A 16,387-nucleotide genomic window follows, 5' to 3' on the forward strand; every position below is an offset into this window, starting at 1 on the left:
ACTGAAAGGGGTGCTTGAGGCTTTGGACCATGAGGAGAGAGGAGGTACAAGTACACCCTGTGAGGTAGGTGCCATGGGAATGGAATGAGTTGTCGGGGTGATTGAGGAATGAATGGGTGTCACAAAGGGAATGGTTCCTTTGGAATACTGATAGGGGAGGGGGAGATTTGTTTACTGGTGACATCATTGCTGAAGCTGGCAGAAATGGCAGGGAATGATCCTGTGACTCTGGTGGAAAGTGAGGACAAGGGAACCCTTTCATTTTTCTGGAAGGGAGGGGAAGTGGTAAGAGCAGAAGTGTGGCAAATGATTGGACATGGTTGAGGGCCTTGACAACCATGGGGTGGGGGATGGGAGCATCCTCGGTTGAAGAATAAAGGAAGACCCATTAGAAATGCTGTTCTGGAAGGTTAACATATTCAGAACAGATATGATGGAGGAACTGGGAGAATGGAATGGAGTCCTTACAGGAGGCAGGGTGCAAGGAAAAAGCAGTCTTGGTAGCTGTGAGAGTTGGTGGACTTATAATGAACATTTGTGGACATTGAAATGGGGACAGGGAAGCAGAGGAAGGGAAAGGAATTGTTGAACCATGTGACGGTGAGAGAAGGGTGGAAATTGGAAGTTGATGAAGTTTTCCAGTTCTGGATGAGAGCAGGAAACAGCACCAAGTGTCATCAAGAGTTGTGGGAAAGGTCTGAGTAGGACTGTTAGACATGCCCCAAGGAAACAGACATAACCACAACCCCTGCAGGTAACATGGCAACACATTTATTTGGAGGAAGTTTGACAAGGTAAAGGAGAAATTGTTTAATGAGAGAATAAGTTCATCCAGATGGAGAAGGGTGGTGAGTGGGGACTGGTTGTGTCTCTGTTCAAAGAAGAAGTAGAGAGCCCTCAGACTGTCCTCATGGGGAATGGAGGTGTAAAGAGATTGGACACCCATACTGATAAGGTAGTGGTTAGGGCCACAAAATTGGAAACTATTGAAAAGATCATAGAATCATAAAATCCCTGCAGTGCAGAAGGAGACCATTTCAGTCCATCAGGTCTGCACTAACCCACTTGTTTTTTTTTAATCTTACCACACCCTATCTCAGTTACGCCAGCTCCCCATGATGTAGGGTGACAAAATTTTCACAGATGCAAGTGGGAAGAGACTGGGCAAAAGGAGAAGAAAAGAGTTGGAATAGGAAGAAATAAATTCAGTGAGCCAGGAACATGCTGAAATATTGGGCATGCAAGGATTGTCCTGTTTGTGAATTTTGAAAAAGAGGTAAAAGTGGGACATTCTGGATTGGGGGACCATGAGATGCCAAACCAGGAAATATTGGTGTTGTCAGCACCCAACACACGCCTCTCTGTGTCTTTGAAGTGATGTTGAGTTATGTCTAGAAGAGTCATACCCCAGACGCCATGGTAATGAGAATTATTATGCTAATGAGAATTAAGATTTCTCAACTTTTATTCCTTGGTCTCCCGTTCCTCCTTTTTTGGAGGTGCAACAACCCCTGCTTTGAGTTGTAGACTCCTGAAGAATACATTCCATCACAAACAAATGCATATTTCCTTCCAGATGCAGAGAAGTCATAAATAAAGTCACATTCTCTTGTTCCATATGTTAACCCAATCCCCATTGTAAAGCTATTAAAACCCACAATTAAGACCACATCATTATATCAGAGAACAAAGTTTTCTTCTCTGGTACAGATCAATTAAAGCAATGCATGATTTGTTTAAACATAGCATTATCTTGAGTTCAGGGTGCTTTAGCTATTCCTTCAGGCTGATTTAAAAACAAATATCTGATTGTATTGTGGCCATTAAGACAGCTTCAGCTCAAGACTCAATGCAGCTCCATCAGAAACCAATAAAACAATTTTGTTTCTTCGCAGGCTTTCTTGTTCCTCAACTAGCTTATTTGTTAAATTGTCCAACAAAGAATCAAAAATGAACCATTTAATTTTAAACAATATTAAAGAATAAAATCTGTAAATATTACAAATGCTAAAAATTAGAATCATTAGAATTATCAATGTCTTACATCAGAACTGAACATAAATTAACATGAAATTATGAACTATCTCTGTTCCAAAGCAACACTTTGTATCTAAAACCAATGCTGTGTCTGTAGTTAAGGGAATATTTGATGATTGCATCTGTAAAATTATGAACAAAATCCCCCATTATTCTAATGTACAAAAATGTAACACTATTTAGAAACCAGCATCATCTAAGAGAACTGAGGGGATTACCTTATTCTGCGTGACCTTCCTTATCTCTGTAACTTTGTTCAGCTTTACTACCCTCTGAAAACTAGGTACTCCATTGAAGATAGTCTGGGAGACAGGAGGATTGGCACAATTGGCAAGGGGAGTAGTGGGGTAGTAGTGCCAGATTTCTTCTCACTGCCATGTCAAATTGTCATAATGGGAAACATGGTAGCTTTGCCAATTAAGGGTGACCTTCTGCCTCTGCAGGCATTTTACCATATCAGGAGGGCCCACTGCCAGACTGGGAGACTGCTGAGTGAAACCAAGTGGCTTCCCAGTGAATTTCAGTGGGGAGTCTTTCTTGATGAGCATACAATGGCTCATAGAGGGGCCTTCCAAGACGCAATAGCTGCCCCGTGGCAACAGCACCAACTTTGCTGCATAGCCCACACCCCTCTTCCCAGTCACCAGGGCCTGAATGTCAGAGCCTAGCTTCCCCAACCTTAGTAACTTGCCTCTGAATGTGTCTGGCTCTTGTGGTGCTCTCTCCCTGGAACTGCAACCTGCCATTAGTGATGCTGTGATTCCTCTAGTCTCCTGATTGGGCTGGCAGCTTTTGTGGGTACGAGTCCTGAATAATTTAACAACAGTCCTGACAGCAGCCTTTTATTTGGCTCTGGCAGTAAAATGCTACACTCGACTCACTGCCTGTCAGAATGGGGTCATCTCCTGCTTTTGGCCCCAGCAACAGAAGTTGTCTCCAAGTGGCAAAGTCCAGCTCTATGTTCCTCCAACTCTGGCCTCTTATGCATTCCCATTTCCTTTGCCCCTCCCTTGGTTGCTATATCTTTGGCATGTCAACTACAACTCTCACTAACGTTTACAGCTGCACCATAGAAAGCATTCTTTCTGGTTGTATCACAGAGTAGTATGGTTCCTGCTCTACCAAAGGCCACAAGGAATTACAAAAGGTTATGAATGTAGCTCAATCCATCATGCAAATCAACATCCCATCCATTGATTCTGTCTACACTTCCTGCTGCCTTAGCAAAGCAGCCAGCATAATTAGGGACCCCACGCACCCTAGATGTTCTCTCTTCCACCTTCTTCCTTTGGGTAAAAGATACAAAAGTCTGAGGTCACACACAAACCGACTCAAGAACAGCTTCTTCCCTGCTGCTGTCAGACTTTTGAATGGACCTAGCTATGTCTGTAACACTACATTCTGCACTCTTGTTTCCTTCTCTATGAATGGTATGTTTTGTCTGTAAATCCCGCAAGAAGCAATACTTTTCACTGTATGTATGCTAATACATGTGACAATAATAAATCAAATCAAAATCTTCAGTGCCTAGACCTCAAACTCTCAAATTCCATTCCTGAATCTGTCCACTTCACTTTTCTCTTTTAAATTGCTCCTAAAAACTGACCTCATCGACCAAACTTTTGTCAACTGTTCTAATGCCACTTAATGTTAACTTTTTGTTTGATTATGAACCTGCAAAGTGCATTCGGATATTTTGCTCCATTAACAGTACTGTTAAGTGCAAGTTGTTGCTGTGTAAAGTGCAGCAGTTTGTATTAAAATCTCTGAGCAGTGTTTGTTACATGTGAAAATCAGGCAAGGAAAGGAGGCCGCCATTAAAGAATCGGCCTTTGCCCCAGAAGCCCATTATAATTTAAATAGTAATTCTTCACAGTTGACACCTAATCTATGAATATAAATTACTTCACGGGCCATTTATTCCTTAATTGAAGTACACCAATATGGAATTACAGAAGATGTAGATGAACACTTCTATCGTTAGTTAATTTGAGGAATATATAATTGCGCCTGACTTTTTTAGAAATAAGATATTATGAATTTACATCCCATATAGATTTCTAAAACATTTTTAAATGTTTCTAGCCTACAGAAAAAGGTTCTCCAGAGGTTATTAGTGTGTTTTAGACCACTCATTTAATCACTATCTTTATTTTCAGGCAGATGGCAAATTCCTGACCTACATGCTTAGCTTGACTTGTTAAACTGAATTTTCCCAGCCCCGTGGAGGTGGTTTTGGGACTGAGGTGTGCAGTGCAATGCATTGGCTCCATGACATCTTCTCACCTCCAAGCAGTTTTCCTGGAGGTGGCCTCCTTGAGACAGCAGCTACCAGCAGCAAGTAGCCACTTAAGGCATTTAAAGGAGCTTCTCAATAGTATAGATTTCAGGGGCAGTATATGCCCTTCTGCTCTCCTTCCCTCTTCTCTGCCCTTTCCCCTTTACCACTGTGTCTGCTTCCTAGCAGGAGGTCAGAGCCACAGATCTTCTGAGGCTGCTAATGAGCTCATCAGTTGCAAATGGCAGAGTTGCTGTCTGCTCATATCACACTGTTGAGCTCTTAAATAGTGGAGACAGACATCTATGTTGACATGTTTGTTTCCAACAACTCCACAGATGCTAATAGCAAATGCAATGCCTGTCTGCTATTCCACAATCTGGCCATCAGCAGCAATTCCACTGATCTCACAGCGGACTAGATTGTGGCAGGTCACGATGTCTTGCATTCCTGCCTCAGGAACTTACCCTCCTTCATTAACTGGATGGCAAACACGGAGGCAGCCTGATAATTGGCCGACTCCCATAAAATAAGACCATGGTGAGGGCACATTCAAAGTGTGCAGGGTTGGGACCAAAAGATGATCCCCTGATGTTGGGTTCCTAACGCCCACTGGAAAATTCAACCCTTTGACTCTCAACATTTCTGACTGATTTCACATATTGCTTTTCGCTTTTTCATATGTTCATACTGCAGACACTAATTTTAGATTAAATTATTATTATTATTTACAATTGGAACGTGGTGAATTAGTTTGTTGTTAAGCAGCACATTCACAAATGCAAGTGATAAAAATGTTTCAGTCAAATAGATATATGGCAGTAAGTTTTTATGAAATATATTGAGTGTTGGAAATGTAAAACACTTTGCAGTAAGTAAATATATCCTTGCACAATATATATGGACGAAGGAAATGGCATTTTCAGAAATTATTCTTTCTTTTGAGTATTCTCTGCCCTTTACAAAAGAGAATGGACACAAAATTCATTTGCAGAAAGCTAAAGATTTGTGTTGCTATCATCTATCAGTAGGAATATCTGACTTGACTGTTCTTGCTCTGGCACTATCTGTCTCACCATCAGAATATCCACGCCTGTAGGCCCTTTACCCTGAGATCAGTTTTAGATCAAATGTAGATTTCTGAGAATAGTCCATTTTTGTTCTTGACTGTGACATGAACTAGAATCGTTAAAGTGATTTATTTCAAAATTGTATTTGCAGGCCTTTTGAGTAAAGTTGTCTTCAAGTACAATTACTGCTTTCTTTTGGCACAGGAAAGAAAAGGCTTGAATGAACAAATGGCGTAATGAATAACCTGTAGATGAGAAGAGAAATGAATTTTGTTGTAAATATTATAGTGTAATGGCCTTAACTGAGGTTTTGTATATTTTGTGGTGTGAATTAAATCAAAGAGATTTATATATTTCATTTCAGTTCAATCCCAATGTGGCACTTGCCCAGTAAAAGTACTATATTCAGCTATTTTTCACAAATAAAGCCAACATTCTAAATCTAGACTATGGGAGAATTCTGCAAGCAGGCCCCAGGACTGCTGTTTGTATTGACTTTAATTTTAGATACTTAACTTTTGGATTGCCATCCAATGTGCAATTCTGAACTGATTTGCATGCATCTCATATATAAATAGTTAAGAAAATCCCATCGTTTCTCCTCCCTGCAAAGGGAGTATTGTCAGTTTTCCTGCAATCTTGAAGTGATTATTATTTCTCTGCACAATATATTCAGGAAACCACAATTCCTGATCATTGATTTGGAAGATATTTTATAGATCTGAAAACCACATTATTTTGTAGCCATTTCATTTGCGGTAATAGTTTGGTATATGTACTCTATATATTTTAAGAGATTATTAGTCTCCTTGGCAAATGATTGTTTCTTTTAAGATTACTTTCATCATTAGTAGGTAAATTGCTCTTACCTAATGAGCATATTCTTATAACCATGATATTGCCTCTGGCAGTTACATTTTTTGAACTTAATATTACTTTTCTCTTCATTTTTTACATTGTGCTAAATGTATTAAGCTTAGGCAAAAATAATGCTGGTCCTGTGGACATTTTAAAATGTTTTTACTTGATTTAATAATTTGGATTCAGCATGCAAAGTCAAAAGGAATGTTGTCTGTATCAAAATTATACTTTGAATCTGGTGTGGGTAGAGGGAAGTTTCTTCTCCAAATAATTTCACTGGCAAACATTGTAAATTTAAATGCCTCTGAGGCCCATTCCAGTGTTGTTTTCAGTGGACACAACCAGAAGGATGGTAACAACATCTTTCTTGCTCCTTTCCTTAAATACAACTTTAGAATCTCAAAATATTTTCTCTCCCATACTTGCATGCAGATTGCGCAAAGAATGAGGGAACCACGGCCTTTGCTGCCGTTTGCCCAGTTTGAGCTCTGGACACAGGAACCATGTGTTAGGCACAAGTGGCCAGTGGAAAAAGCCTCAGAGGTTTAGCTGAAGAGGACATTGTTCAAATACAGGCTTTATCACCAGGAGAAAAAAAAACCCTTGATTAGAAAAGATATTTTTTTCAACCAGGAAAGAAAGGAAGATATGCATTTTTACAGCACCTTTCACCAACTTAGGGGCTGCCTTTGTCCTGATGCTGCTGAATCCGAAGACCTGCCACTGCAAATAGCCTTCATTTTATTCCAGCCTCACTTCCATAGGTCCTGGACTGAAATCGTCTGTCCTATTTGGGGCTGGGATTTTCTGGTGCCGCTGAGAGTGAATGGAGTTTTGTCTGGAATAACAAGGTGTCCATTCTCACATATGAGCTGAATTTTATGTGCCCCCAGTAGGTGTGTTTCCCGTGGGGGGGGAGTGGGGTGTCAGCCATCACTTGCCAACCCATCTCGGAGCTGTCTCCCACAATATGGGGGACAGGCTGCTGCCAAAATTGGCAGCCCACCTACCATATTCAAATGAACAATTAAGGATCAATTAGGCCTGTTATTAAGCCTATTCACCTTGATAATACACTGCCATAATATGTTTGGTAAGAGCAGCAGGACAGGAGTTGGAATTTCTTTTTTTTAACTGAAATATTTAAAGGGGGAGTGGGGGGGTCATTCTTCACGGGCTTCTCTTTGCAAATTCAGAGTTGGCTCCCATTAAACTCAACCATCCCTCCCTCCCTCCCACACTGTTCACTCCCTTAAAATCATTCCTCCTCCAAAACGCCCCTCTCCCTGACTTTCCCAAGCCCTCCCTGCCCAAGACCCCAGACTGCTCTGGGGATCTTGGGGTCCTGTCTTCACCAGCTGCCCTGGCAGCTGCCAGTAATGCCTGATGCAGCCGAGACTGATGGAACTGTCGGCCAATTCACACCAGTGAAGGGCGGATGTCCCACTCGACCCTCATTAATGTTTCTTGCAGCACACTATGTATGTGGGATGAGTTGTTATTGCAACTTGTTGGCTCTATGCCAACATGTTTTTGGGGGGAGGGCATCCCCTCTGCTCCTATATTATTCTGCCCAAGTTGTCTTAGTGTGAAAATAGAGATGGCATGCTTTTAGGGATTCAGCATTGCCTTTTTGATGATAGACAGATTTCGTCCTCTGAAAATGGGCAAAGCACCCCACATTTTACAATCTGATTAATAATGGAATTGCAAATATAGCTAACAATGATGACTTGGTGCAAATAACAATGAAAATAGGAGTACCACATGATTTATTCAAAATGAGCACAACTACCAGAGTAGGCCCTTGCCCATAATCTTGGTATGAGCTGAGCTGTCTGGGGACTAGTGAGAGTCTAACAGAGGGTAAGATCTGTCACTTCAATGAGAAGGATTATCTATGGCATGAAAATAAGTAATTAGAACCATGTTTAAAGTGGCTCAGTTTGAAAGCCCTGGGGGAGAAATTAGTGCACATAGTGGCGTATATATCGATTACCTGGAGCAGGCAGTGTTTTGGGCCACAATCTGCACTTCACTGATATCAATGAGGAATGCCACATGGGCCATGCAGATATCAGCTCGTGGCACTGTCTGGTCTTTGGGGAGTCGGCATGGTCTGCGATTGAATGAATTTCTGGCCTCCTGACCTTATTTGGAAATACTTTTGTGATTTACTGAAAATCAAAACTTCGCACAGCAGCAGGAAAGCAGGTTTCATCATGTTGCTGATGTAACAAGTAATTAAAATGTAGCTAAGAAATATTCAGTGTTTTTAACTTCTTTTAATCTAATATTTAATTAATTTCTTTCCTTATTTTTTATTGCCACAGGATTTTTAAGCACCGGTGACCAAGCTGCTAAAGGAAATTATGGGCTCCTTGATCAAATACAAGCATTACGCTGGATTAGTGAAAATATAGCTTTCTTCAGTGGCGATCCATTACGAATAACTGTTTTTGGATCAGGCGCTGGTGCCTCTTGCGTCAATTTGTTGACTTTATCCCATTATTCTGAAGGTAACCGTTGGAGCAATTCAACCAAAGGTATTAAGCAGGTTGAAAATTTTGACAATTTTGGTGTCTGCATGTCACCGCCATTAGTATCATGTGATGCACTGTATATATTTCTATATAATTGTTGACTGAAACTCAGAAAAGAGCAACCTCTTTGGCTGTACTAGATGCTTTTTTTATTCTGAGTCAACTCTTATGTGCATGCTCACATTTTGAGTGACACACTTTCTCTATCCTGTTGATCTTTATAAACAACAGCAAAACACAAATTCTAGTGGACTTCTGAACAGCACACCAGCACATCAAAGTAGCTGACGTTTTTGGTTCTTTCCCTTTCTTATAAAAGTGGTTGTCTGTCAAAATGAAGCCACTTCTTGAAATATATGCTGCCAAATTATATTACTAATGACGGGCAGACATATTAAAGTCCTTTGTCATGCCGCCGCACTTTCTACTTTTATTCTGGCACCAGTGATGTTATTCGATTTGTAGAATTTCAAATAAAATGAAGGAAAAAAATTTTGTGCCTGGTTCAGAAATCTTTTGTTTGAGAATGCATGAGCCGCTTGCTGTCATCTGAAAAACGTTTGAATGTTTTGCATGCATGATCCAAAATTGTCAAAGCATCGAGGTCACAAGCAGATGTTTATGTGCGTGAGTATCTGTTTACCCCACATGCCTATCACTAGTAGAGTAGATTAGATTTTAGGTAGAAGGCAAACTTTGTCGTCCATTAGCCCATCACATTTATTTTCTGCATCTTGCACCAGCCATACATCATTCACCCTTCTGCATGATCATTGCCTGCCTCTCAGTTCTGTTCTGTTTGTCCACTGTCATTCCTGTTGTGTGATTTCATTTTTTTTCTTTTTTTTTTGAAAAAACTAACTGAATCGGGAGAACATCTCCTGAGAGAGTACTGCAAATTAAATTTGTGCCTTTCACTATCTGGCAAAACTGCATTAATATTTTTCCTCCCATTTTCTGATATATGGAAGGCACTATCTGAAAATAGGAGAGATGTAAGCCTGTTATATCAGGACTTACAAATAACTTGGGACTTGTCTGAATACACTGAAGAGAAACCCTGAAATATTAAGTACACAGATAATTTTGTTTCAGGATCTTTGCTGTTTGTTTCAAAGATCTTAAGTATATTTTATGCCTGCACAGTGCTGCAAAAATGACTAGGTTTGACATGATCACTTTTTTAAGTGTTGATGATTTATTTGAAGCTGCTTACGGAATTGAGCTCCAACTTGGAGTATTTTAAAGAGAGTTCATTGATATACTGATCAATGTGTGTACTTTAAGTTTTGAATACTTCATCTTCCTTCAATTATCATCTGTCATGCTGGCGCATAGAACCATTCTCACATGGTGCAATAATTTGATTAAAGAGTTGAAGTTGCCTTACTGTCACTTATTTTCCTAAGGTCTAGTTCACTGTTTCGCGTTTAATATTTTTCTGAAATGGAGCTATTTTTTATATCCTATATTTGCACTTGAATTCAAATATTTTGCAATTAAACTAACAAATGTAAAGAAGCTATTTTGAGATTGAAAGTCAAACACAAAAAAAGCAGGAAATTCTGAAATGTTCTCTTCTTTCATGTGTTTAAACTTGGTGGTGGCTCCCAGGACTCAAAATGATTCTCTTGGTTTTCTGTATTTTCTAACAGAACCTTTGTGGGAAGAAATGTGATATTCTTTAAAGCACAAGAGATTTTCCTCATATTTTAACTCAATCCACAAATATGGGCAGGATTTTACGGCCTCGCTCGAGCGAGACTGGAAATTTCCACCCGAGATCAATGGAGATTTCCATTATTGGACCCTCGCCCGTTCTGATTCCGTGACAGACACAGTGGTAGAGTTCCAGCCTATGTTCTATCGTTTGAAATAAATTTTGAGCTAAATAAAATTTCAGTGGAAATCCATCTATTGATGTTTAGGTCTTCCTGTAGAATTGGGTTACCTAGGTGTCATCCTGTGGGGACTTACTGTAACCAAGCTGTAACCTTTAAGGGAGAACAACATGTGAAGCTGTTCTGTTGTAGACAAACCAACCAACCAACTTTAAGACCACTTACCTTAGCTCTTAGCTTTAAGATATAGCCGTGACCAACCATGGAGTGATATAAAATATTGTTTCTTTTTATCACCAATTAATCCTAAATATAATGACATATTATATATTTAACACTAGGTTTATCCTAAATGTTATTCATTAAACTTACCAATTTCTTCTTGGCTTTAAATTCTTTATTAGTTGTTGAAGCTGGTTAATGAACAAATACATTGAGTCTTTTTCACTTTTCAGTATTTCATCATTATTCATAACTTAAATAGACAACCTTACAGCTAGTACTAAACACAACAGTTATATATTCTAGAAACCATACTGAACATCCCCTATGTTTGCCACATTAGGTTCTGGACTTGATATTTAATTCAGTAAGTGATTGGCCTTTACCAGTCCTTAATAAACTAATACGTAAGGATCCTACGTGAAACCCGAAATAGACACTGAAAATGCTGAACGTACGTCAGCACCTTGAAGAAAAAGGGACTGTTAGAACAGAAATTTGATGCATATTTAAATAAATTAAAAGTTAGAATTGGAAGCTGCATTGTCTGGTGAAACAAAACATTTAACAAATAATAGCTCATGATGGTGAATTCAATTCTTATGAATTAAGTTAGAACATATATTTGATAGTGTTGTATCTAGGTGTTCCTGCTGGCCAGTTCCTGGAGTAAGTAACATTGCCATTGGGACTTTGACGCATTTGCCAGTTCTAATGTCAGCTGCAGAGTTGATAGAATTCATAAATATAAAACTAATGCATTAAATAATCCAAAAAGTAGTTAAAAAATGAAGAGTAGGGCATTGCAGATAATCTAAAGGAAAGTCTTTTTTTCTTGAAGGGCCTAGATTTTAGTTCTAGGACTAGTTAATTTGGACTGTGTATAATTGTGAACTCTGTTTTAATAATTTTACTGAGTATTGTTTATGCATAACATTAATTTTGAACCACTTTGATGACCAAGTGCCACCACTAGTTCTCATTAATTTCTAACAGTTACATGTTAAAATAAGCTTTGATGACTGTCTTAGTACCCTTTATGATATCTGTCCACAGGACTTTTTCAGAGAGCAATAGCACAAAGTGGTACCGCTTTGTCCAGCTGGGCAGTCAGCTATCAGCCAGCAAAGTTCGCAAGGCAGTTGGCCACTAAAGTTGGCTGCACCATGATAGATACCGTTGACTTGATAGAATGCTTACGTACTAAACAGTACAAAGAACTTATTGAACAAGACATCCAGCCTGCAAGATACCATATTGCCTTTGGACCAGTCATTGATGGAGATGTTATACCTGATGACCCTCAAATTCTCATGGAACAGGGTGAATTTCTTAACTATGACATCATGCTGGGAGTGAATCAAGGTGAGGGATATAAATTTGTCGAAAGCATAGTGGACAATGAGGATGGAGTTTCAGCCAGTGATTTTGACTTTGCTGTGTCTAATTTTGTGGATAACCTGTATGGTTATCCTGAAGGCAAGGACGTCCTAAGGGAGACCATCAAATTCATGTACACGGATTGGGCAGATCGACATAATCCGGAAACCAGGAGGAAAACGTTGTTGGCTTTGTTTACTGATCATCAGTGGGTGGCACCCGCAGTAGCAACAGCTGACCTTCACTCAGGCTTTGGTTCACCTACTTTCTTCTATGCCTTTTATCATCACTGCCAGAGTGACATGATGCCAGCTTGGGCTGATGCTTCTCATGGAGATGAAATCCCTTATGTGTTTGGGATCCCAATGATTGGTGCTACTGAACTATTCCCTTGCAATTTCTCAAAAAACGATGTCATGCTAAGCGCCGTTGTGATGACATACTGGACAAACTTCGCAAAAACAGGGTAAGTAAAGGTAGAAGTGGTAATGGTAATTGAAACCTACAAAATCAAATTGCGCATTCACAAATTTTAATATTGTACTGGAAGTTTTTCTAATCTTGTCTATTGTTACTTTACAATCTCTTGCTCTAATTGTCAATTATTTTAACTAGAGTCCAATGCAGCCATCGTTTGATTTCATTTAGATTAAATTAAATATTTCTGATCTCATTTGCTGGCTGTTGCTGAAATGAGCTATTTAACTAAAAGTAACCTGCTAATTGGAAGTTAAAGCCACATTCCCTACAAGTACATCTTAAATATTGCACATAATTATTTCAAAATACTTGTCAGAACAGTCTTGTTTATTTTCTCTCAAACTGAAATTTCCACCACACTGTTGAATAGATCCTCAGCAATTCCAGAGTAAATTAATGTAACATGACGATCAATAATTATATTAGATTTCATAGAATCATAGAATCCCTACAGTGTAGAACGAGGCTGTTTGGCTCATCGAGTTTGTGCTGACTCTCTGACAGAGCATCCTACCCAGGCCCTATGCCCATAACCCCACACATTTCCTATGGATAATCCATCTAATCTACACACCTTGGGATACTCAGAGGAACTTTAGCATGGCCAATCCATCTAACTTTCGCATCTTTGGACTGTGGAAGGAAATCAGAGCACCCAGGGGAAACCCACAAAGACAAAGGGAGAACGTGATGACTCCACACGGACAGTCACCCAAGGCCAAAATTCAACACAGGTCCCTGATGCTGTGAGACAGCAGCGCTAACCATTCTGCCACCATACTGCCCTTTAATTGAGATTGATAAATCAAGACTTGATGGAGATATACAACATATTGAAATTGTAATTTGCAGCTTGTGGTATAAGCAGAATACGAAAGCATTAAGTTTAATAAGCAAATGTTTTATGTCAATCTATCAAAAGTAGAATGAAGTTGAAATTGGAATTTTTTTATTAGACCTCATTAGTTATTTCTTGTGATTGTTTTTTATTCATAGCAAGATAAAATGCAGAAGGAGGCCACTTGGCCTACCATACCTGAGCCAGTTCTTTGGTTGAAATATCAAAATAGTTTTACTCCTCTGCATTTCCTCCATAGTCCATTATTTCTTTCCTTCAAGTGTATATCTAATTCTCTTTCAAATGTTACTACTGAACGTGCTTCTACTGTGATTTCTGTGGTCTGTGTATTCCAGACCACAACTCACTATTCTTTAAAAAAATTTCCTCGTGTTGCCTCTGATTCTTTTGCCAATTGCCTTAAATCTGTATCCTCTGGTTACTTATCATCCTCCAGTGGAGTTATTTTTTCCTCATTTATTCCGTAAAAGCTATTCATGATTTTAGAACACTTCAGTGAAACCTCCTTTTAACCTTCTCTGCTTCAAATAGAACAGCCCCAACGTTCACAAAACTGAAGTTCCTCATCCCTCATTACAAGAATAAGAGATTATTCTTGTAAATCTCTCTGGACCCTCTCCAAGGCCTTCATAACATTCCTAAAATGTGTAGCAAAATTAAGCACAGTATTCCAGCTAAGGTCTAATCAGTAAGTTCTGAAGGTTTGCTCTAATTTCCTTGCTTTTATACTGCTGTATTAATAGCACCAAACATCTCACATGATTGTTAACAAATGGTCATGCTACCTTCAAAGATTTGTGTAAATAAACACCCAAGTCCCAGTGTCCCTTCATCTCTTTTAAAGTTGTACCATTTAGTCCATATTGTACCTATTCATTCTTCCTACTGGCCTGTATCATTTCACGTTTCTCTTTGTTACATTTAATCTGCCATGTTTTACGCATTTTACTAGTGTATCTATATGCCCCTGGAAGAATGGTATCCTCTTTGTTGTTTACTAAATTTCCAAGCTTCATATCATCTGCAAACTTTTGGAATTACATTCTAATAGCCAAGTTCAAACCATTAATTCATATCAAATAGAGCAGTTATCTTAAAACCAAGCATGAGGAACATCATTGTATACTTCCTTCCAATCTAAAAAATAACCTTTGTTCTCCTTTCAACCCTTGCCAATTTTACATTTAGATGCCACTGTCCTTTTAATTCCATGAACTTAAATGATCAAATGCCTCTTGAAAATCCACATCATCCATATTATTCTCTTCAATCCTTATTGTTTCATTAAAAAATTATATTTAACAAGTCTGTACAAACTTTCATTTGTTAGCTCACCGTTTTCCAAGTACCAGTTAATTTTGGCTGGGATTATTGTCTCAAGAAGTTCCCCCAGCACTGATGTTAGGGTTTGACCTGCAGTTACAGGACATATCTGTTTTCATTTATTTGAATGGGAATGTAACACTTGCAATCCTCTCATTTGAGGTGCCAGTCTTCTGGCACAATGCCATACCTTCAAATCTGGCTTCAAATCTGGACCAAGCGATGTTTCTACTTTGAGACCTTTTAACCTCTTTAAGTGCGTTCTCTTTATTTTAATTCTATCAAATATCATTACTGGCCCCTCCCTTACTACTACATTGCCATAATCCTTTTCTCTCGTAAGGATAGATGCAAATTGTATATTTAACACCTCATGCCCTCTGCACCCACAAGAAGGTCTCTTTTTTGGCCCCTAATCAGCCCCACTATTTCTTTGACTACCTGTTCCTATTTATTTGATTATAAAAGACTGTTTGTTTCTCCTTAATGTTAGCTTGTAATCTAACATATTTTCTTCCAATTCACTTTTGAATATCTTTATTTTTTCTACATTCCATTTAGTTCTCTGTTGTATCATGAGCCTTGTAATTGTCAGAAGCCTCCTTTATCTGTCTCATTTTAAACTTTAGTCATCCAGGGAGCTCTAGCTGTAGATGCCCTTCCTTGCCCCTGTAATCTGCATCCAAACTATCTTCTCTTTGAAGCCCATCCACCCCAACCCTCCTTAACATTTCAATTACTGTTTTGCCTTCCAACTTTTGATTACCACCCACCTTCACTAGATCCTTTCTTAATTCAATGAAGTTAGCCCTCTACCAGTTATGTATTTTTATGCTTGATTGTGTCTTGTCCTTTTTCATATTCTAATTCCAGCGACTTTATGATCACTGATCCCAAAATGCTCTCTCACCGAAAGATACTCCATTTACTACATTTCCTTTCCCAAAACAAGATCCAGCATTACTTCCTTCTTCATTGGGCTGGAATCACATATTTCAGGAGTTCCTCCCCTACTCTTGTTCTTTGCACTATTATTATTCAAGTCCATGTGTAGAACGCTCACCATCATAAGAGAGAGCACATAACGCACTACTGTCATCTCTTGATAGACCACTGCCATTTAATGTTCACTTGAGTGATGATTGGCAGTGGGCGGAACTTTCATCTGCCCTTGGAAGGAAGTCCCACCTGTGAGAGCTGCTGGCCAATCTGATTAGCCTACAGCTCCCCAACTTGTGCAGAAACAGCACTGTGGTGGCCAGGAGAGGTACTACAGCGCTCTACCTAGAACTAAGACCCAGGGCTGTTCTGAAGGCAAGTGTTGGTGTCCCAGGGTCGAGTGTTCCCAGCGTTGATGGGTAGACCAGGGAGGGAGGCAGGGCCAGAGCTCCAAGGCCATGGAGGAGAATACGGTGCCAAATCTGAAGAGACTTCAGACTGAGGTGCTGTACCCCCTTTCCACCATAGATGGAGAAAAGTTCATTTCCCAGCCT

The 16,387-nt window shown here is 39.4% G+C and overlaps 1 protein-coding gene across 1 annotated transcript in view; it reads left to right on the forward strand.

The window, feature by feature from the left end:
- The window catches only part of nlgn1 (neuroligin 1), a 546,094-nt gene that overhangs the window by 525,322 nt on the left and 4,385 nt on the right, over positions 1–16,387 (forward strand). The window contains exons 6-7 of the mRNA XM_080185610.1: positions 8,580–8,792; positions 11,909–12,698. Of these exons, the coding sequence (XP_080041736.1) occupies positions 8,580–8,792; positions 11,909–12,698 (1,003 nt within the window). The remainder of the gene's footprint in view (positions 1–8,579; positions 8,793–11,908; positions 12,699–16,387) is intronic.

Source organism: Carcharhinus amblyrhynchos, chromosome 3 (assembly GCF_965287045.1).
Source record: "Carcharhinus amblyrhynchos chromosome 3, sCarAmb.v2.hapA, whole genome shotgun sequence".
In the NCBI taxonomy this organism is placed as follows: Eukaryota; Metazoa; Chordata; class Chondrichthyes; order Carcharhiniformes; family Carcharhinidae; genus Carcharhinus; species Carcharhinus amblyrhynchos.